Raw genomic sequence first — 22,534 nt, forward strand, 5'->3', positions numbered from 1 at the left:
ACAATCAACAGAAAGCTTCCCAGGAAATGATTACTCACACATCATCCCAAGATGCTCAAATTGACTCATTAGAACAGTCAAACAATATAAAGAAGAGACTTATTTGTCTTACTGCTGTCATAGATGACAATATCTTACATAACACCCAGAGACTTTGAAAGAACTTTTCCTACTCCACATGAAAACACTGGCTTGTGCAATGTACTCATAAAACCAGTGAAAAGTAGATAAAAACAGGTTTCTAGAAGGAAATTGTACTTGCAAAGAAGTTTCCTGCTTTATTTCATTAAAGAAGCTCAGCCTCTCGTTACACAAGGCATTTGTACAGCCACATATCAGGTATCACTGTGACACCAGTGATTACTTTGTATAATTTATCTCAACTTCTATCATCACATCAAACATGGACCTGAGGGAAAACATATGGCCAAGGTGACCTCCTGAGGTTTCACTTAATGCTACTGTGTTCTTTGTATTAATCAATAATGGAAATAAACTGCAACTTAATGCAGCTTTAAAATAAAGAACTAAAACACTCTAATAGGCTGTTACCCAGAAATCCAGGCTTCTTCAGGCTCATTACTTTTAAGTGTAAAATATTGCTGAAATACTCATCACTCCTGATGCCCTTACAGGAATACTTTCCTACAAAACTAGACTGAAAGCTAAACACTATTATTTACTCTAATAAATGTAATTAAATTTGGCAACATGGCACATTCAAACTTTGCAGTAAATAAAGTTAACTTGCTCTCAACATGTACAAATTCCCAAAGACTGTATTTGTAGGATACACGTACCCAGATAAAATAAATAAGCTCTGCAAAGAGCAGGTTCTCATACACAAGCTTAATTTCTTTTCAAATACATGTTTCAAAAGGTTTGTAATGTACTATTGCACTTTCCTCTTATCTTTAGGAAGCAAAACCCCTCATAAATATTCTGCACTACTGAAGAACACTAAGACCACTCAGAAAACAAAAACTTTAATTCTTAAATTCACAATCAAAAAATGGTTAAACTTGATAGTTAACATTCTTTGGCCAACCTAATGAAGAGCAGGACAAAATAAAGTATGGTTTTGTCTCTGACTACTGCAAAAGTATGACAAAGATTGTCATGTGTGGACAGAGCTTTGCCCTAATTTAAGAGCAGATATAAGGCATAAATCTCTCCTGGTCTTTGGATTTTAAATACCCTTATTAGAACCATGCATAAACAAAAACTAAAATCAATTTCTGTAACACCTACTAAAGAAACCAAATGAATTGTTTTTATGGCAAAACATTGAAAATAACCAGAAACTACAGAAAAAGAAGAAAACAAATGAAGACCAGATTTTTAAAAAGCAATCTTGAAATACTATCAGCATCTAAGAGTAAATACTTAGAATGAGAAATCCAGCACCATCATCATCCATTGTTTCTGCGTCCTCAAAAATCTCGAGCTAACGAGGTAGATAAATCACTAGCAAAAAATGAATTGAAAGGGAAGCTTTCCTTAAGAAAATTGCACTACTGAACTTCTATCAACAAACAATTACATTTTCATTTGCAAGCAAATTGGAGAAAAACCACAACAGAAGCCAAGATTACCAGATATTCCACCAGAAGAGAAGAACTGCTTATACAAAAGCAGAAAGTGATGAGGCAGCTCCTTCATTTATCAGGAAACTCCAACTCCCAGCACAACCCGATGTTTCAAGGCAGGTGCAGAACTGCAAAAGATTCTTAATTGTCTTGCTACTCGCTGCTAAATTGCTGAATTAGTTAATCATTACATCAAAGCTCCTCTACTCTGGCACAGAAGAATCACTTTTCACATGCTGACTTTACAACTTCTTAGAGTAAAGGGAGGTGCTGAAACTATTTCAAATTATTTCTCCTTTCTATTCCTTCCACACAACTCACTGTGTTTACCTACTATCATCAATTCCATACTGCTGCTGGTTTATGGCAGAGAAAACTCCCTGTGATCACACATTCAGGTCAAGAAAAAAATCCAGATCAGATTTCACAGATACCTCTAAATGCAATGCAGCAGGGGGTTGGTATTATCTCTGTATATGGAAAAACTCTCAAAATATCCTGAAAAAATATAAGAAAGTTCCTCCCTGCCTTTTATTAAGAGACATATTCCATTTGAAAGAACTTGTCTAATTTCACTACAGTAATTTCATTTTTTTTAAGACACATCTGCAGCAGGCCTAGTTAATTCACCTCTCCTTTGCACAAAGCAATGCTGCCTTGCTTTCTGCCGTCATCTGTCCCTGAACTCTTAACTCAGACAGCACAAGTGTCACAAGGAAAATAATGTTCAGCACATTGCTAAACAACAGCTAAAATGCCCATGCTGAGGATAAACTTAAAGCTACTGTGACATCAATTCAAAGCAGGCAATAAAGATGCAGAAGTACAAGTCCCAACTGAAGGGAACTGGCTCAGTACAAACGACACCACACCAGTTTTAATCATGTCAAACAAGATATTTTTGTAAGAGGTCCAAACCACAAGTATTACCCAAATAGAGTGTAGTGAGAGTTCACTACACAGCTCCTCATACTGAAAACAACAGGTCACAAGAGCAATATGCTCCTCCTTCTTTCCCAAAGACTTCTCTGCATCAAGGGCAGACCAAACCTTAAAAAAAAAACAACTAAATTTAATTTATTTTCATTCTGTGTTTTGTACTTCAGCATTCCACGCAGAGAGCAAATGCAATTAACTGGAAACCAAACACCAAAAGAGAAGGGTGCAGCTCCATCCAAAGATGGAAAATTCATCTTCCAGCACAGAGGAGAAATCTGACAATTGGGAGTTTAATATTTGTACTCAAGGCACAGCCAAACCTTACCTCCAACAAAGGGAGAGCAAAAATATCCTGGGAGGAGGCTGTATTTATTTGTAATGCATTCCTGGATCAGGACTTTCAAAGCAAGTAGTAATTAAGTACTGGTATTCCTGAACAAAGGCTGATTTATTCCAGCGCTCCTTTGAGACCAACAATTACACAATAAAAATTATTTATTTTAAACTTATGAAATACACATATGGAGATGGGTCAGCCAGCAATGGGAGAGAACATGTGAGCTGATTTTTGATAGCCAATCTTACAGAATATTCATCATTCGTGTCTTTACCTGTGTCCTACTGGCTTCAAAACAAGGGGCACCCTTCTCCTCAGAGGTTCGTGGCAGAAGCAGGCCAGCAGAGGGATGGGCTGAGGGCAGATAAGGGCTCCAGGATCTGGGAACTGAGGTACCAAACCTGCTGACTCACACATCTCAGCCAAGGGCAAAAATCTCATGCAAGGCACATTGCATTTACAGATTAGACAGGTTGCTAATATGGCAAAACTTGCCAGGGTAGAGCTTTCTACACAGACAGAAGCATTTTGCTGGCTTTTTTCCTAGCTATTTTCCATCAGGGTCATCAAGGATGATACACTGCTAACACCTGTGCCTGTGAATATGATTATTCAGACAAGCTGAAAAGAAAAAACAATACACACACACAAAAAGACCAACAACCCAAATCTCTTCATTTCTGTGTCAACAGAAATGTACCCAGAACACATCAGTGTCCGTGACCAATCTGCCAGTGGGCATAGGAGCAGGGGAACTGCAAAGTACTGCTGGCAATCCCACACCCTTTCAGCTGAAAAGCCTGAGGGAGTGCTCACCCAGACCTCTGAAAAGTCATTATCAAGCTTTACAATTTTTGGTACTAAATGTGCCATACTTTCCTCTAGAACACAGACAAAATTTTTCAAAATACAAAAATAATGTCTTTCTAGTATCAGAGGTTCTAGACTGTCAGTCTAAGAAGAAATAGCCTCCCTTGACAATTTAATTCTTTAAATCACCATAAAAAGTTTTCCAAATCCCTTCCCTAAGCATGAAAATGCCTTTTCCATTCACTATTTCAAGCTAAGCTGCAGCCACTAGAGGGCAAGGCCACGATACAGAACACACTGCCCGGGCTGGGTAATGCAGAACCAACACCACAAAAAGCAGAGCAGAAACTACAGCTGAACACTGCTTATATTACGAACATTTGGTTGTTCAACTGTTTTTAATACTGAATTTTCCATTAATTATAGGACTATACCCACATATTCTGTGGGTTTCCTAAACTATTAATTCCATCTTTACAGTCCAAAGCTTCCCAGACAAGCTACCTCTGCCCTTCAACATCCACATTTACAATTCTCATACTTGTCAAATTTTAAAATTTGGTTTCTCAACTTCAGTGTTCATGATACTGAAAGTACACAAGTTACCGGAATTCTACCCAGAATCACCATAGATAAAAACCAGAATGCTGTCAAAGGCTTTTCCCATTAAATATAGAAATTGAACTTCCTAATCAATGGTAAAAATTATCTAGCTAGAAATTGGCCATATGCTGCTGGAAACGGAATTAACATGCAGATTTTTTCTGTGTCTAATCAGCATTTTTAAAAAAATTCTGTTCTGAGAACAGTTAGGCTTTTTCTGCACAAAGATCACCCTTTGTTGAAATGTATTCTTGACATTTAATATATTAAATTCTGCTACAATTCATTATGTATGCTCTTAGAAGAACAGAAAACAAGGTCCAAAACTAAACCAAACCAGGAAAATGAGTCATTCACTAAAAGACCAAAAGCCCAACTGACAGAAGGACATACACTAGAAGCTCAAAACAAAAACATTCAAAGAATTATTTCAAAATTTATAGTCCAAACAGCATGGAAGAAAGCTCAGCAAGCTTGTCATTAAAAATGATGATACTTAATAACAGTGGCACTGCTCTGGTACTGTGCATGGAATCAGTCCCATCTACACTGGCCCATCTAGTCCATGGAAAAAAGGATCTGCACTGTGTATCACCGAAACAGATGAGCCCTCAAATTAAGTTCCCATAACATTCAAACTGCACTCCCAGTACAAACACAGCCTCCCCACAAAAAACATGTTTGCTGTTAAGTAATAAGCTTTGACATTCCAAGAGGTTTGACATCTAAGCTTAAATTTAATACAGCTGTAGACAAGATTACCCTTTGATTAAAGGAAAATCAGCAAGACTTTTACACTACTTATAATTAGTCTACTATTAGTGCAAAGTTTTAATAAACTTTAATTAGAATTAGATGCTATCCAAAGCCTGTTTCAAAGGAAAATAGGTTGGGCCACTGGGAATTGGCAGCATTAAGAGCAACAGAGTTAAACACAAGTTTAAGAGAAACATGTGTGTCCATACTTCTTCTTTTAAATTTTTTGGAAAAAGATTTTCTTCTGCAGCCAAGTAATATACTTGGGTCTTAAGCAAATACTGGGCATATCAAACACAATACATGATGCAGGTTGGTTCAATGTTTCATTGGATTATTACAGCTTTGCACTATTTAATAAAAGAAAAAAAAATTAAATCCCAAACAAATCTGTGACACTTGTTAGATGAATTTTCAAGTGTTTACCAGAAAAAACACTTCACAAGTTCGCCCAGCCAGCCTTAAAATAATGAAGATGTTATTGTTATAACAGAAACAAAACATGAAATTTGTATATAGATCAGTAACAGCCCTCCTGATTGCTTACACACAAATTCATGTGAATATCCACTGAAATTACAAAACCTAAGAGATACAGGAAGCAAGCAAAGGCAAGGCCCTCTCACATGAAAGTCCCTTTGCACATAGCTCTGGTTAGCAGGCAGGAATTAGTCTGTCTAGCACAGGCTTGGACAGCAGTAAGCTGGTCCTTCCCTGCTTATCTCTAAATCACCTCCTGCCTCTGCTGCCACCTGACAGCAGCTCCTCGGGGCTGAGCAAGCAGCTGCATTTCAGACATTCCCAAATGACAGACTGCAGCAGGAAAGGCCTGGACACACCACCCCAAGCCTTTACAGACCTCTTGGCTGCACTGCACTTTCCTTGACTGCACTCACAATCTCCCAGCTGGGTTTCCAGGGAAGTGTCACAGTCAGCTCCCTGCTTTCTTCTCTCTGTATCTCAAAGAGTTTCCATCCCACCAAGTTCCCCCATTGACAGCAGGTCTGTGCTGGGAGCAGCAACATCTCAGCAATTCCAGAACACACCCTGAGCAGGGCACAGCTGCTGTGCCTCTCCTCACATCCACCTCAAGAGTTGCACCACAGGACACCTCCAGCTCTCTCCCTGTTGATATCTTCTGGTTTCTTTTGGAAGAGACAAAACACAGACACGTGGTGGAACTGAGTGCAGACCAGTCACCTCCCTCACGCAACAGCAACACGTGCAAAGCACACAAGGGATGGAAAAACACCACAGAATATCCTGCACTCCCTCAACATTCAACAAGATACCTTAAAAACAAAGGGCGGCTAAGCTTCTGAGCTCAAAGTATATGATTTAATTCTTAACAACCTCTCATGGGGCAAAGAAAGTGCATTTTTAGTACATTTACTTGCTTCTCTGTCTCTTAAAATTAGTTAAAGTCAGGTAAACATGTGCTCTTAACAAAGGTGCCTAATTTACCTTGTTAGGTTATACTTTTCATACTTAATTCAAAACTGGACAACTTGAGCAGCTTATCCACCTCCTGACTGCACAAACTGGCTGGACCTGCCAACCTCCAGACTCAGCAGCTGAGAGTCTCCAGACTTGCAGCACCATCCCCTCCTCAGTGCCAGGCAGAGCCGATGCAAAGCAGGACACACCAGCATCAAGCAGCACCCAGCAGCTTTCTGCCACCTGTTTCTCAACCTCAGTGTTTCTTAACAGGCACATCAGGAACCTTGCTGTTTTCTTCACTTCCCTTTCAAAGGTTCAGCTTGAAAACTTAAATACCAGAAACAGCAAACTAGTAAACAAAACTGTGTAAACATCAATAAATAGTTCAGAGTAACAAACCATGAGAAAAACCCCAAGAGAACTCACACAGCTACTATTCTAAAAGCAAAAAAAGGTAGTATTTTAAATTAACTAAAGTTAAATCTTTATTCCTAACTATTCTATGAATACCTAAATACTTTTAATAAACTAATTTTCAAATATAAATTCTTAAAATTTCCGAAGGTCCTTCTAGATTTTATCAGTTACTCATATATAAAATAATCAATGTGCAAATTATTAATGCATTTTTCACTTATTACTTTAAGAGAAAATTAATTATCATTTACAGAAAGTAAGTCAATTGATAGCAATATTCCACAACAAATTACAACAGAAGTATTCTTGCAGTGGACTTTTTGATAGAATGCAAAACATTTATTTCTTTGCCAGTTAGACAAGAATAACTATAAAACTTCATGTAGGATCAGAAGCACAAATGACAAATGACAAATATTTCCATGTTTCCAAAACCACCTAGTGAACTCTAATAGGGAATGCTCTCATTAACAACTCACAATTAAAAGCAGGTGAAGTGCTCAACAGTAAGTGTCTCAAATATGGCAGAGAGCACACTCCTCACTAAGAACAGTTTTATATAGGGAGCTGAAACTATTTTTCCTAAAATCTTTCATGGAAGATGACCCATCTTCCAACTACATGACTAGTTCAATAAAAAAATAAAGTTATCTATCTGCTCTGGAAATACTTTACTTCACTACAAATACAGTTCCTTACAACTGCCATTCCTGCACTGCTCATAACAACGGCTCTTTTCAACATGCTAAGAATATTTTAATAGAATCTGAGAGAAGTAAGCATCTTTTAAAAATTAAAGACTGAAAAAGCATAACACGGAAAATCCCCAATAAAAAGCTTTGTTACCTTAAATGATAACTGTAATGTTTGTGATCATTTTCCCATAGCGCAGAACTCTGCTCTTTGGGCACTGTGCCTAATGGTACAAGTACATTTAAAAAGGAGAAGTAGCAATACATGTTTCCTGTTGGTTGTTTTTTTTTTTTTTTTCTCAAAAAGGGCAACTTGCAATCTAGAGTGTGCAATTGTGACTTCAATCGCTCTTCAGTTTCAATATTCCCTTCAGCATCACTTGATTCACTTGTAACACTGATCCCCTTGTCTCTATCCATCCTTGTGGAATTTCCCATGCAAACTCCTGCTATCTGCAGTGCTCAGTGCTCTTCTCACCCAACTGTGTATCCCCAGCACAGCCTCAGTGCTGGTACAAAATTCATCTCACCAGTTCTCCAAACTGACCGCACAGATGTGCTTCCTGCCCTCACAGCACCTGAAGGCCACCCTCCATGGCCACCAGCTCAAACCACAGAAAGTGACCTGAGAACTGGTGGCTTGTATTAGAAAGAATGAGAAACAGAAGCAAAGTTTCTTCCAGCCTTTCCTCTTCCCCCTCAGTCCAGCCCCTAAACTGACTCACGCCTGGCTGCTCCATCACCAGACATGCCCAAAGCCACGTGGACATGAGATGAAGGACAAGGCTTGCAAAGCTGGAATTTTACCACTGTTGTTTGTACTTTGCAGAAAGAGATAGGAAGAGGAAGACAGCAGCTGGGATTACTTATAGACTCCAGTGGGGAAGCATTGTAAAAACAGGTAACTTAAAAATCTGCAATTCTTTTCATCCCAAAGACTGAAGGAAGACAGCACTGATATTACAGAGGACAGACAAGAGAGCCGAAGTCTAAATTTAGTTGTTTTAGGAGTGGCCCAAGTGTGAGAATCAACATGTTCAGGATAGGATGAATGATGGATCAGTAATGCAGAAGAGCTCACCTGGCATCTGACAACTGGTTTAGAGATATTCTGTATACCCATAACCTTTTCTGCCATGGATTTGTTCTTATTTCTTCAGTTTTGGCAAATACTTTCCTAAGAACAGTATTGTTTTTTCACCTTCTCAACCAGAAAAAATAAAGGGAAATTTAACTCCAACCTGAAGTATCATATTTTCTAATGGTAATATATATACATTAAAAATGAAAGGAAGTTACTACTCAGCATTTGACAAAAACACAATGCAGAAAGGAACTCCCTGCTACAGAGGCTTTAGGCCTCAAGAGGATCAGCTGTTTGAAACAACGAACACCCTACTCTGATGTTGGGGTTCACTGTGCTTTTTTGCTGCCTATTCCATTTCACTATTCCTGTTCAATTAGATTACTGCCCTAATGGTGGCAAAAGCATCAGCCTCTGAGTATTACCACCAACACTTTCAGAAAAATGAAGGCTCAGTGAGCTTGGATTTTCCAAAATTCATTTTCACTGCACAGTGTAAGCTGACAAGATTTCATTCTGTGCTATTTGCTTTAGCTGTTCTGTCAAAGGTACTAGAAAGCATAGAGGAACACAAATGGACAGTGAAAAAAGTACCTTTTGAACTGGAACAAAATCCTGTAAAAGAGCAGAACTGAAACTGAAAAGCAAGAGTTCCCTCTGCATGGCAGCTCTGAGTTTTGCAGCAAGTAACAAAGACTCTATATTCCACCACAATTTTCAAAATACAATTTCTCATTAGTATTGTGGGGAGATGGAAGTCATGCAGGCTTCCTGCTATGGGGCATCTTTAACAGTTCTACCCAAGCAGAAAAAACCTCTTAACACCTTTATAAAGAACAGTCATCCAGAACCTAACGCTCTAATACTTGAAAAAAAACTAAACAACTCAAGTTATTTAAATGATAATGTTCTCAAAACTTCTAAGTCTGGCTTCATTCACTGCTTGCATGTTAAACAAGTATGTAAATTATCATAATTCAGACATTTAAATGATAATACCCTTACTCTGCCTCAAGTGCAGACAGGTATCTAAGTGTTTTACACAGTAAACAAGCCACATTTAACTGAATTCACCACTTGTGATTATATAAAATAAATATACAAGACATTCCTGTCATCATAATCCTTCTTCAAGCAAGGTCATGGAGCTCTTTCCACAGGCTTGTTTATCAAAGCAGATAAACTTTCTCCTCCCTCTTTTAAGATGCCAGCAAACAATGCTCATACTTCAAAGGCTGCATTAGAAAGGCTGGTACAGCTCTTACTATTTCAAATGCTCAGAAATACAATGCATGAGGGAAATAAGGAGTTCACCCCCACCCAAGTCTACACAGCACATGGACAAGCCCAAAGAACCCTGCCAAGATGGTCCTCAGACCTGCCCATGGACACAACTGATAAAAGGGCACTCCTGATTGAGCAAATGCAGTGCACCTAACACCTCTGTGATTTTGTAGGCATTTATTGCTGGTGTGCTTTTCTTCCACTGAAATGGGACACTTCACCAAGAATTATTAAAAGCACTGACAGAAATTCTTCTGCTTTGGAATATATTAATAATAACTACTACTAATACTACTATGCTAATAGTTAATGAGCAAAATGAAGTTAAAAAACACCAAGAAAGGAACAATGATGGGGACAAAAACCCAAACAAATGGAAGATGCCCCATCCCTGGCACGGTTCAAGGCCAGGCTGGCTGGCACTCTGAGCAGCCTGTCTAGAGGGAGGCGTCCCTGCCCACGGCAAGGGTGCTGGCATCAGATCAAATTTAAGGTCCCTCCCAACCCAAACCATTCTGTGACTGTGCTCAGCAGCAGGCTGCTCCTGTCCATTCACTCTATCATCTCTAGCTTTATGGAAAGGAAACCCCAGAGGAGGAGTTACATGGGTCAAAAAGAACAAAAAAGACTGAATTGACCCATTTTTCATATTTGATTCAGTATACTCAGTAAAGTCCTTTTTCATGTCCTAGCAATTATACTGTCACTGCTAATATTAAAAAAAAAAAAAGTTGGCCCCTTCCTAAGTTCCAAAATATTTGTTTTTCTTGTGACTTTTTTATCACATTTCTTGTAAATTCAAGCAGAACTTTCCAAAAGTCATAACTTGTTTTCAGATAGAAGAGACTATACCTAGAAGGCTGATTTGCCTCTTTTCTTCTTTTCTATGTCACCACTATCTCACCATTAAATAAAAATATTAAACATAACTTTATATATTAAATATAACCAGTTTTGAAATAAAAATGCATGTTGACTATGTCTGTAAACACAATTAAACTTCAAGGTTAAAACATTTTCTGTCCATATATGGTCACAAATTCACATTTTAAAATCCTGCCACTACAACTGTCCCATGAAAAAGAATACTTGGGACACCCCAGCATGAGTGTAGCAGTTGAAAAAAATTACCTCTTCCAAATGTCTACAAGTATAACCAAGCACTCATTATTTCTTAAATCCTTCTACTGTCTGAAAAGTTTTGGTCTGAACAAGACAGAAGAGTCTCCACTGAGCTTTGCTCACCTGTATAATAACTGTCTGAAGCAATATTGAAAGCAGAATGGTATAAAAACCATTCTAGATTTGAGGCATAGCACCAGCAAGCAGATCCAGCCACTGAAATCATGTTGCAAGATTACAGGTACCCTAACATTAGACTCAAAACTACATCTTCATAAAAGGCTTTAAAGGATATTACAAAGCAATTATTTACAAAACACCAATTATAAACCAAAATGCATACAGCAAGTATAAACCATAACACACATCAAAGAGATTACAAGTTACAGATCCCAAAATAAAGAGTAATAGTCATGAAGATCCTTTGGTATTAGTTTATAAAACTCAGATCATCATCTAAAATTTATCCAGCAACACTTATCCTGGGAAGGCTCAACATTCAGCTGCATGGGAAAGGAAGGAAGGAAAATAAGCACACTTACATTTGATAACCAGAGGAGACAAAAAAAACCCTCTTACCTGCACATCTGCATACAAAATTATTCAACTGCAGGCACATTCACACTGACCTGTGAAGCAGGCAAAATCCCAGGAGAGGGTGACCTAAGGAGCCCCCAGGAATGCAGTCTGGATGTCCCAGAGTGGCTCAGAGAAAGGACAGCAGTGTTTTGCTAACCTAACCCTTCCCAAGCCCACTTCTGGAACATGGGGTCAGGGAAGGTCAGTCTGCAGCTAAAATGCAGATCTGCATTCAATTGATCAGGAAGCAATCTGCTGCCACAGGAGGGATGTACAATCTGTGCTGCTCTCAGGCAGGGAGGCAGCATGTGCACAGAGAGTCGGGATCAACACATGCACTTTGAAAGGAAGGTTGTCCTTGTGTGTGATGCAATGCATTTGTTCAAGCACAAAAACTCCAGAAACGTTTTCTTCTCTGTTTATGTGCAAGTTAGAAGTTATCTAAACACAGCACACATACTTTTAACTTTCTAATTGAGTGTCATTCATAAATGTAACCAAAGATCAGAATGACGCCATGGGTAAAGAGCATTCAAATAGACTTAGAACATCTCCATGCCTTTCTGTGCTATAGGTAACATATTATTAATATAAATAGCAGCCTATCACTTATTCCCTTAATTACATAGGAAGGGCTCTGCTCATAGACCAAATCACTGGCCGTCACTGGCACTGACAATATTTGTATTTACCTGCCAACGCTCTGCTTAAGTAGCACAAACAGCAGCTTTACCTAACATCAAATAGCTACGGAGACTGCAAAAACAAATATACCCTTTCCATGACAATTTGTATTCCTGGCTCTCTCTTACAACTGTTGGAATATGCAGTCTACTAAAGTTCCTTAAAGAGGAAGACCAAAAAAAAATATTTCCCCTTTGAGTTGTTAAAAAGGAAGTAGTGGTTGACAGCTATAAGTGAAAGTGTTGTATTATTTCCACCCTTATAGAATTAGGAACATTCTTATGTCATTCATTTAGTCCTTCTTTTCCTCCAGAAATGCATTTAAAATTTACTTGACACATTTTGGTACTAATTTTAAGTTACACTACACAAGAAGTACTCCAGGTAAGCATAATACTGAATTTTAACTATGCATACATACACTGGAAGTTACAAACATAACTTAAGATAACAGCAACACAGGCTAATCTACCAGCTAATATGCCTGCCACTGACCTCAGAAGCTGATTTCCTAGCAGGGATTAATTCTGCACACAAAATTCTCTATAAAGTCCACAAGCAACCTCAACTCATTAGACCTGCTGTGGAGCAGCAGATTGCTCAGTGCAGTCTCCTGAGGTACACACCAACCTCAGCTATCCTCTGCCAGCTCATCCATGTCATAGGATTTGCTGCCTTTATTCACAGTATTGTAACCTCACTCAACGTAGATACCACCCTAGTTAATGACCTAAAGTTCTGGAATCCACAGAAACAAAAAGAACTTCATCAAACTTATTCTTTGTCCCTTAAAAGTATGTGTTAATATTGACATAACCTTAAAAATTCCTCTGGCATCCAGCAAGAGGAATCCCTGCAAGGATAAGAACACAACAAGGAGTTACCTACAGAGATCACAGACCTGCAAAAATAACCTGGCTGCAGAATGGATCCTTCGACAATCAGATATAAAAAACAAAGCTTATTTTTTAAATGACAGACTTCAAAACATGAAGAATTACAAATAATTCATTATCCTGAAAGCTTTCAGATTCTTCAAGCCCCTGGAAACAGTAGGCAAAAGTGAAAAACTCAGCAATGGCAGAATAAAATCACAAGTAATACACAGAAACTGATTTGCAATTCTATTGCCCTTAAGTTCTGGCTTAACTATCACAGCTAACAACGAAAAAAGGAGAGAATGACAGTTAATTGTGCCACGAGTTACTGGGAAAGGTCACCAGGATATTAAAAGGCAAAAAGGTAGGCAGGCTAAATGCTCAGCTTTGCAGAAGCAAGAGATCTGGCTTCTAACCTATATAATTAAGCATTACACTTCAATAAAACCAATTGAAAAAATCAAACCCAAAAACCAGAAAGCAAGGCATAATCATCAAACTCTGCTGGGGTGGAGTTCAACAAACAAATCTCTTACAGAACATTGATACTATGGCAAAGACTCAGTTTTACACAAATCAAGGTTTAAACTTCAGCTCACTCCACTTCCAAAACAGGGCTAACTCTGGAAAAATTCCATTTAAGAGCCAAAACTTCCACATCAGATAAGACTAATGACATATGCAGATAGCAGCAGCCAGGACCAAATGTCTGCAAAAGAACTTGCTGTACAAATATCTATCTGGCCCATTAAAGAGCTTTGCATTCTGGATTTGAAACATAACATTTCTATTCCTTCCTTTAAAAAGAGTATTACTCAATACATGGTTACATGCAGCCATAACTTTTCCATCTGAAGCTCTTGCATTTACTTTATTTTTATGGAAGAAATACTACAAGTGTAATTATGGGAATATGCAGCACTAATAAGTTAATTCTTAGGATTCTATTCAATACTATCTTAACACAAGAGCAAAAGATCCCCCTTCTGTTCTAATATATGTTTTATACATATATGAGACATTGTATGCTTTCTGTATTGAACACTTTCTGTGTTTTATTTATCAATGAAAATAAATATTTTCAACACATTTGAATTATCATATGAAAATTAAAACTAAAGATATTCCTAGTGGGGAAAAACTCACTTTAACATAGCACAATGCTGTCACTATTTTTTGTATTTATTTACAAGGTCTCAGATTTTACACTATTAGGACATTTGCAATTGAGCCCATCTAACTGTCAATTCTTCCCAATGGTTGGTTAATGTTTTATAACCTAAAAGTTCTATGAATAGCATATATTTCCCTTCACTACACAGTTCAGCTATCAATACTGTAATGTTCCTTAGCTCTGCAAAGTTCTTATAAATTCCTCATGCCCTAAATTACCCTTGACTAATCCCTGAACTTTTAATGTTTATTTTTTACAAAAGTAAAGAAAGGGGAAAAAAGGTCAAACTCCTGCTAGCATTTTCTGTGTTTTTCCACTCAACTACAGTGCTACTACAGGATTTTGGACATTCTATTATAAGCCTGCTGGAAGTTCATCATTTATTTATACTTTCTCAAGACTGAAATAAACTCTAAGGCATTGCTCAATCACACACAAGTCTGGTACAACACAACAGGAAAATTGTATCCAATTAATTGTCTGGCTCCAGCACAATGATTTTCCTTTTCAAGGAGGAAACTCTTCTGGGCCTCTGGCAGAGAGATGTCTTCTTGCTAGATGGGTACAGTCCAACCCATCTCTCTGCCTGATGTTCCCACTCCTAGAGCAGACTGAAAAAACACTTGTCTGTATTCAACAAAAATGTGACAATGCTGAGCCTTTTTCCAAAAATTCTGTCACAAGCAGAAATGTTTCTGGAAAGACAGACAAGTTGGGAAAATTAATGCATGGTCACAGCAAGATGTAACAAAAATCAGAGCTCTTGGATAATCCAAACTCTTTGCAAGTGAACGTTAACAGGAATCAAGTATTGATGTGATTCAGAAGAAAATCCAGAGACAGCAAATAGCCATATAATTTAGTAGCAATAGAGTGTAAAATTGGTTGCTGCAGGAATGGAGACAGAATTCAGAATTCTTGCTTCCTGTCCTGGTTCCAAAAATACTCATCATTTTCACTCTATGTTATCTATTAAAAGAAATGACAAAATCCAAAATGCAACAAAACAGCTGAGTATGTATCAAGACATTTTGCAGAATTCTAGCTAGATCAGACTCAAATCAACACAACCAAAGTAGCACAGTGACAGAGACACTCCTCACCCACATGGCCCTGCACAGCATACATAAATTCAACCACTTTCATTAGATAAATAAGCAAATGAGGCTGCCACATGAAAAAAAATGAGAAGATAAAGCCAAATCAAAGTATTTCTCCAGTGCTATGTAAATACACCTGCAAAGGATCACTGGACTGCCCAACTAACATATAAAAAAGTAAAAATCAAGAACAACTCTATATAATAAAAATGTAGGGAAGCAAGGTTTTGCATTTATAAGCCTGGCACCAGGAGCAAACCCAAACCATCCCATAAGAGATCTAAGGAAAACATATTTACTGGCCTTCATTCCAGCTAAGTAACCTGATTCATTTGAGGTTTGTAAAAAATCATTGCAAATACAAAAGGGATTTTTGTTTGTTTTTAAAGCCTAATCAATGTGTTGGTGTTCCTGGCTCAGGATAGATGCAGCATGACTGCAATGGATCAGCTCCAAGAATTACAGTATTAACTCTGCAGCAGTGGCTCTAGATGGTATCTCTGCAGGGAAATCCTTGTCAGCACTGCCTTACCTCTACTATAAATGGCTGCCTGCACTCCCACACCAGCTCCTAAAACCATGGGGCTCAACTTGGTCAAAAGCAAGAGCTCCCTACCCACACTATTGTCATGGTCATATCAGTATAAAATTGGATGGTTCATTCAGGGTGAAAAGCACTTACATAAAAATATTACAGGTGTATGTGAGGGCTGCCTGCCATCACCCTCTTAGCAGAAGCACCTAAGCACTGGAGTTTCACCTTAGTGCATTACAGCAAATCCCAGCTCAATCCCCCAGGGCTCTTGGAACAAATATTCCATGTTTTGAAGACACTGTCTCCACTGCAGACTGTAAGCACAGAGCAACATCAGGAGTACTGAAAAATAAAACATCTGTTCATCTCTCGGACAACAATCCTAACAGAAAGTCAAAAAGATATAACAGAGGAAAACACAAATAACAGACATGATATCTATCCAAATAAGTGCTATTGATAGATGGGAGACTAAACACACTTTACACAGATCAGCACTAAACAGGCCAGAGTATCACACAGCATTCTCTACTGGAAGCAGCAGGAAACAAAACTTCCCACCAAAACCCTGCAATTCCAAATACCATTTTTCATATCCCACTTTGTTTTTTAAGACAAGTTTACTAAAATACTTCTGAACAAACAGAACATCCAAAGGAAATGTTCTGTGCTTTCCTGAATCATGCCAAGTTCTCAATATCCACAAAACATTTTATGTAATGTTAAGTGAGTAACATATTTCCTCTTTACTAATTTTGTTTGCTTTCTTTCATATCAATTTACTTTAGTCCCTAGTACAATACAGCAAAAAAAGACTATCTAATCTCAGCTCCTGTTAGTCAATGTATTTCTTGCATTAGTGGTCCAAAATGAAATGCAGAATTTCCATCACCAAGATATGAATGTGCTCAATTCAATTGACATCCACTCTGAATTAAATTAAAACAATAGCACTTGCTACCATTAACACATCAACTTGTGCCCACACTTTTTTCAGTTATTAAAAATGACCAGTTCTTTGGGGTGCTTTTTATCTAAGAAAATACTTTATTTTTCACAGTTTCTCAGAGCCTTTGGTAAACTGTGGCAATGAATTCCCTATAAGAGGTGCTCATAATAGCAACTCACAACAACATCAGGGATTGAGTAATTCCAGATTTTGAAAGCCTGGATATCTGTTTGGAAGTTTCAGGTTTCTACTAAAAGCTTCTACATCTGTCAGAAGCATTTCAGCCTGGAAGTCACATACAAATTCTCAAAGGTCTTCCACTTGCTTATTTTTAGAAATGAAAACAAAACCGAAAAAAACAAGTTTAAGATTATTTCAGTTACACTATTTTAAAGGGTTTCTTCTCATATGCAGTGATTTGAGCTGAACACATTTAGATTTTGTGAAGTATAGCCCACTTTTTCTTTTGCTTTGATTCACACTTTTTGGAACACTCCATGCTTAGCACAGCATCTACTTCCTACGTATCTAGTGAGTCACTTTTTCAGGCACCTCTAAAAAAACCCAGATTCATTAACTTGCAATTACTAAAAAAAAATAAAACCAAAATGAATTCCAATTATAATATTCTAATGTTATCACTTCATGAAAAATCCACTAGTTAACTAGGAGATATTATGCTGTATCTACAAACACAGGATGGAAGAGGCATTGCACCAGTTATCTTCAGAAATATTACTATGTACAGAAAAAGTCTAAGTGCAGATAATCCCACCACCACCTCCTTCCACCTTTATCATACACATATTTAGGCTCACATACTATGTTTAAAATATTTTAAAAAGCAAATCCAGATTTAAGTACCTTCTTTTAACTGCTACGTATTGGTGCTCTTGAAATCTCATTCTATTTTCAACCTTAATAATGCTGTTGTTACATACACATTATCTCCCTGGGCAAATAACTTTTTCCATGCATAATTAAAGTGCCTTAATACAAAATAAACATCCACAGCTTTCAACTGTAAGTAACATGTTATCTTCAGCTTGGTCTACTTATGCAACATACTTCAGCTTATACCTTCCTCTGCCTTAGGAAAAAAATTCTGTACTACTTTCCTTGACATAGCTTACTAATGCTCCCTCTCTTCAGGTTCTGCCCCTATTTACAGATAATACTGACAAAATTGTTTACGGACTATGTAGTAAACAGGATCACTCACATGATTCACTAAACAAAACTCCAAGCCCTCATGGAAGAAAAAAAAAAACAAAGTAATGAAGTATAACTAAAAGGCAGCTCAAGAGGCAGCAGAGTTGGACTGAATGACTGGTAGTGCCTGAAACTGGTATTGCCAAAGTCCACAACTTATGAAACTGTAGTCCCAGATCATTAACAACCTATTTTGAAATAGGTGAGAGTTTTTCTCATTACTAAATTTACATTTGAAGGTCTTTTACCTTTCGAAAAATCCAGAATTGATGAAGGTCCTATATATAACATTCTAAGCAATGTTTACAAATACTCTGACAAAGAGAATTTGTGGAGGTTTAAATATAGGTCATTGATAGGATAATGACAATTTCCTAAATGAGATGTGCTTATTAGCAGTTATGTAAACAATGATAATAGATGATGCTGCACGTAAATGTTCTGGCCTGTTTTTCTTTGCATTTTGAAAACACCACAGAATTTTTTAAAGTAGTTCTTGTGATTCAAGATAAAGCCTGTATTTATCAGTATTCTACCTGCCTTTCCACAACAGCATTTGATACCTATTATCTCTAATGGTGCATTTCCCCCACCACACTGTCTCACAATTTACCATTCCAATACTCAACCAGATCAAAAACCAGTCCATACATCCAAAAAACAAGCACAAAATCTGAAATTCTCCTCACTGCTATACCTCTGCTTTAAACCTTTCCCAACACCACATCTAACATGCAATAGGAGTGGATTCCAGGGCACGATCACAAACCCATTCTTTAGTTGTTTACTATGGCTACAGATTCCCACCCTGGCAATTTTCACCAGACTTCTGTCAAATCTTCAAATGATGTTATCTCAAGACCTCTCAAATACAATCCTTTTAGTTACTACTACTAAGTTTTTATTTTTAAACAGATAAATGAGTAAGCATACAAATTTTTTACCTCTATTAGAGAAGACAAAGCTAACTGAAATTCAGAAACAAACAAAAATCCTCATAGGTGATCATTTTTGAAGCTTGTCTATCAGTTAGACTTGCTTAACGCTCAGTGCTTTCTCAAATTAACCATCTTGAAAATTACTGATTATATTTGTAACCATGACAGAACACATGGGGGTCTTAAAGTCTTTGTAAGTCATAAGAAATGTTGATAAAAAGCTATATGCATAATGCTTTCTAATTTAAAAACAGCACAATAAATTGGAACATTTTACTTTGTTGAATCAAAAAACAAAGGTTAAAGACTACACTGAAAGTATTTCAAGCACTTAAGTTTTCTAGAATCCAAGAACGCACATCACATACACAACAGAGCCAAAGCAAGATGCTTAATGAAACGTTGAATACAGATAGCAGTTTGCACAATTACCTGCAGGTAACTTGAAAGCCATAATCCAGCCTTAAGAAATTAAATGCTTGTCTTGTCCCATCATGTCCAAGTATTGCATAATACAGGATAGTTAACAATGGAAGGTTTAAGAACTTTGACTGTGTTGTGCTGCTCCTCATGCTGTGTCATACTACTGAAAAAATCTGCATGAGTTACAGACCATATTATTCTTAAAATCCAGTTCTGCACTGACTGCATTTCATAGAAGGACTTGGTGTAAAGCTAAAAACCAGCTGACTTACAACACGTTAAGTTCTAGAGCATAACATCAATATAGTTCGAAAAAGAATACAGTGCTCAGCAACTGCAGTCTGCCCTTTGTTAATTTTTCGCTGGATATTTAAAATTAACTTGACAGTCATTAAGTAAAACAACTTTACTTGTCCCAGTTCAATCCCTAGTGGACAAAAGATGCACTACAGGACCCCTCAATTTTGCTTAACAAGACTGCCAGACTTGAGAGAGGAACAGTCAAGAACACAGGATGTATTTTAAAACCATTTTCACTAACAATAAGACTATATCATGAATGCCACCCATTACACTCCTGTTGCCAGTAATAAACCTCCTATCAGTACCAAACAAAATACTCCACAAAATTTCAAAAGGACAAGTAGGAAGAGTGCCAAACAAGAACAGTATCTTTTTAAAATCCATTTTTCAACGCTCCTCACAATCAATTTTCACACACCAATAAAACAGTAATTTCTCTGCATTTGAAAAAAATACTATGACACCACTATATCGATAAATGTGCTTTCACATTCACACCTCGTCTCACCTCTAAATCACCTATTTCCAGTCATAAATAAGACACATGCAAACCTTTTAACTAACCCTTTTCAACTGTTAGTTTCATATACTTTTCATAATATTCAAAGTTTCTGCTTAGTAAGAAATTACCAACTTACCTGGAAAGTTATCACTTTAAAACAAATCTTACTCCTGCCCTATGCAACCCCATTTATGACAGCAAAACCAGAGCCATCCACAATTCACAGGGACTTGCTAGAATAAATGCAGTTTCAGTGTTTTTAAATGAACACCTTACCTTGCCTGTCTTGTGATCAAACCAGACCAGAGCATGGTTCCTGGAGAGCACCTTGCAGTCAAAGGTGGCATTGTTCTGGGCTGGCCGGCAGCGAGCCACCGAGCGGCCGATCTTGACAGGCTCGTCCAGGTAGACATGACGCTCCTGAAACGGGTGGGAGTTCGGGCGGCAAGTGAAGATGGCCAAGGCTGAAGGCATCGAGGACAGATTGCGGTTGCTACACCAACCAGAGATGAAGAGAGCCTCTTCTGATGCAGACTGTCCTCCGCAATTTCAAAAACACCTCCACAGCAACTTTATATTAAAGCAGGACAAATATTATCATATGAGAGGCCTAACAACTCATTGTTTCAGTGTGTAAACTAATTCTGGCAATAATCCAGTGAAAAAGTCCCATTATGTCTTTTAATAATATCAGCAGTGGCCCAAAAAAAGTCTAAAACGTACAACTTTCAATCCATCCTCCTCTGGAAGAATAGGAAAAAGCATCTGATTCCTTCAGAGAGAAGCAAAGGCCCCGTGAAAGAAGGATACAATGTCTTAAATCCAAGTAGATGAGTCATACAAGTACTTTTGTTTGTAACCTCGACTGCCTTCTTCCCCCCTCCTTCCGTAAACAACACTGACCAAAAGTCTGACCAATGCAACATGGAAGCAAGGAAAGGTTTAGGGAAGGGGAATGAAGGAGAAAGATTAGCGTCCTCTCACACACGGCACAGATCAGGAACTGGAAGGCGAATACAAAGCCCTCGTTTCACAACAGAGACCTAATGGTTCACCCAGCAATCCACATTTCATCATCTTCGTGTGATAAACCCCAGCAGAATAGGTGGTCCTCGATACAGGATGGAGTGCGAAAGCTACACTGTTTTTCTCCCTTACACCAGATAAAGCTGAACTGTTCTACAGCCTCTGGGAGCCGCTCAGATAAGGAACTTGATAAGGCATGGAGAGGCTCCCAACTCGCCTTCTCCCGGGGACAAACCGACGCGTGGGAAGGGTTCTGGGGGCCGGCCTGCGAGGTGCCCTGACAGGTCGCTCCCCGGCCGCGGCTCCGGTCGGTGGTGGGGTCGTTGTGCGTCCCTCGGCGGCGGCTCCGCAGGGCCGGGCAGCGGGGGCAGCCCCGGGAAGTGCTCGCCCGGAGCCCCCGGCGCGGGGCGCGGCGGCGGCGGCTCCGCTCAGCCCCTCCGCAGGTGACTGCGCATGAGGCGGGCCCGCTGCGCACCCCCGCGCTCTCCGCCCGCCCAGTGCGGCTCCGCTGCCCCGGCGGCGGGAGAGGCCTGGCTGCCGGGCCCGGGCGCTCCCCCTCGGTCGCTCTGCCGCTCAGGAGGCCACCGGCCGCGGGAAGTTTCCTCCAACCTGCGGGGCCCAAAACAAACCGGGTCAGACGCCTCCCTCGGCGCGTCCCCCCGCGTCTCCTCGGCCCCGCGGGCGGCACGGGACGCGCCCCGCTCCCCCCTTACCTTGCGCGCAGCCGCCGCCATAGCGCCTGGAGCCCTTCCCGGTGTGGCCGCGGCGGCGGGGCCGGGGCGGGGCGGGGCCGGGGGCGGGCAGCGTGCGCACCGGCTGCCCTCGCGCATGCGCCTTGCGCCCGGTGAGGCTGCGGCACGGGCGGGTCACGCCCCGCTCCGGGCGCGCGGGAGGGGGCAGCGGGCTAGGCCAGGAGGGGGGAGAGGGGAGAGGGGACAGGGGTGAGGGGACCGGGGACAGGGGACAGGGTCGGTGTTCGCCCGGAGGAGCACGGCTGGGACGTGCTAGCACGGGCCAGGTCGCTGAGGTGAGTGAGCCCCGGCCCCGCGCCGTCGCTTTGCCCTCGCTGTTCTCAGCTCTGGGAGGGAGGGGGCGAGCGGAGCCCGTCAGCCCTTATACATAATGGGGAGGGAATGGCCCGAAGTTGTGTCAGGGGAG

At 39.5% G+C, this 22,534-nt stretch overlaps 1 protein-coding gene across 41 annotated transcripts in view; it reads right to left on the minus strand.

Moving 5' to 3' along the window:
- The window catches only part of SLMAP (sarcolemma associated protein), an 89,877-nt gene extending 67,657 nt beyond the window's left edge, over window positions 1–22,220 (minus strand). For all 41 annotated transcript variants that reach the window (XM_074549819.1, XM_074549818.1, XM_074549850.1 and 38 more), the window contains exons 1-2: window positions 22,090–22,220; window positions 20,627–21,985 (exon numbers count right to left, since the gene is read on the minus strand). In XM_074549819.1, the coding sequence (XP_074405920.1) occupies window positions 20,627–20,824 (198 nt within the window). In that variant the 5' untranslated portion in view covers window positions 20,825–21,985; window positions 22,090–22,220. The remainder of the gene's footprint in view (window positions 1–20,626; window positions 21,986–22,089) is intronic.
- Between the last annotated feature and the right edge of the window lie 314 nt (window positions 22,221–22,534).

This window comes from Zonotrichia albicollis, chromosome 12 (genome assembly GCF_047830755.1).
Source record: "Zonotrichia albicollis isolate bZonAlb1 chromosome 12, bZonAlb1.hap1, whole genome shotgun sequence".
Taxonomy (NCBI): domain Eukaryota; kingdom Metazoa; phylum Chordata; class Aves; order Passeriformes; family Passerellidae; genus Zonotrichia; species Zonotrichia albicollis.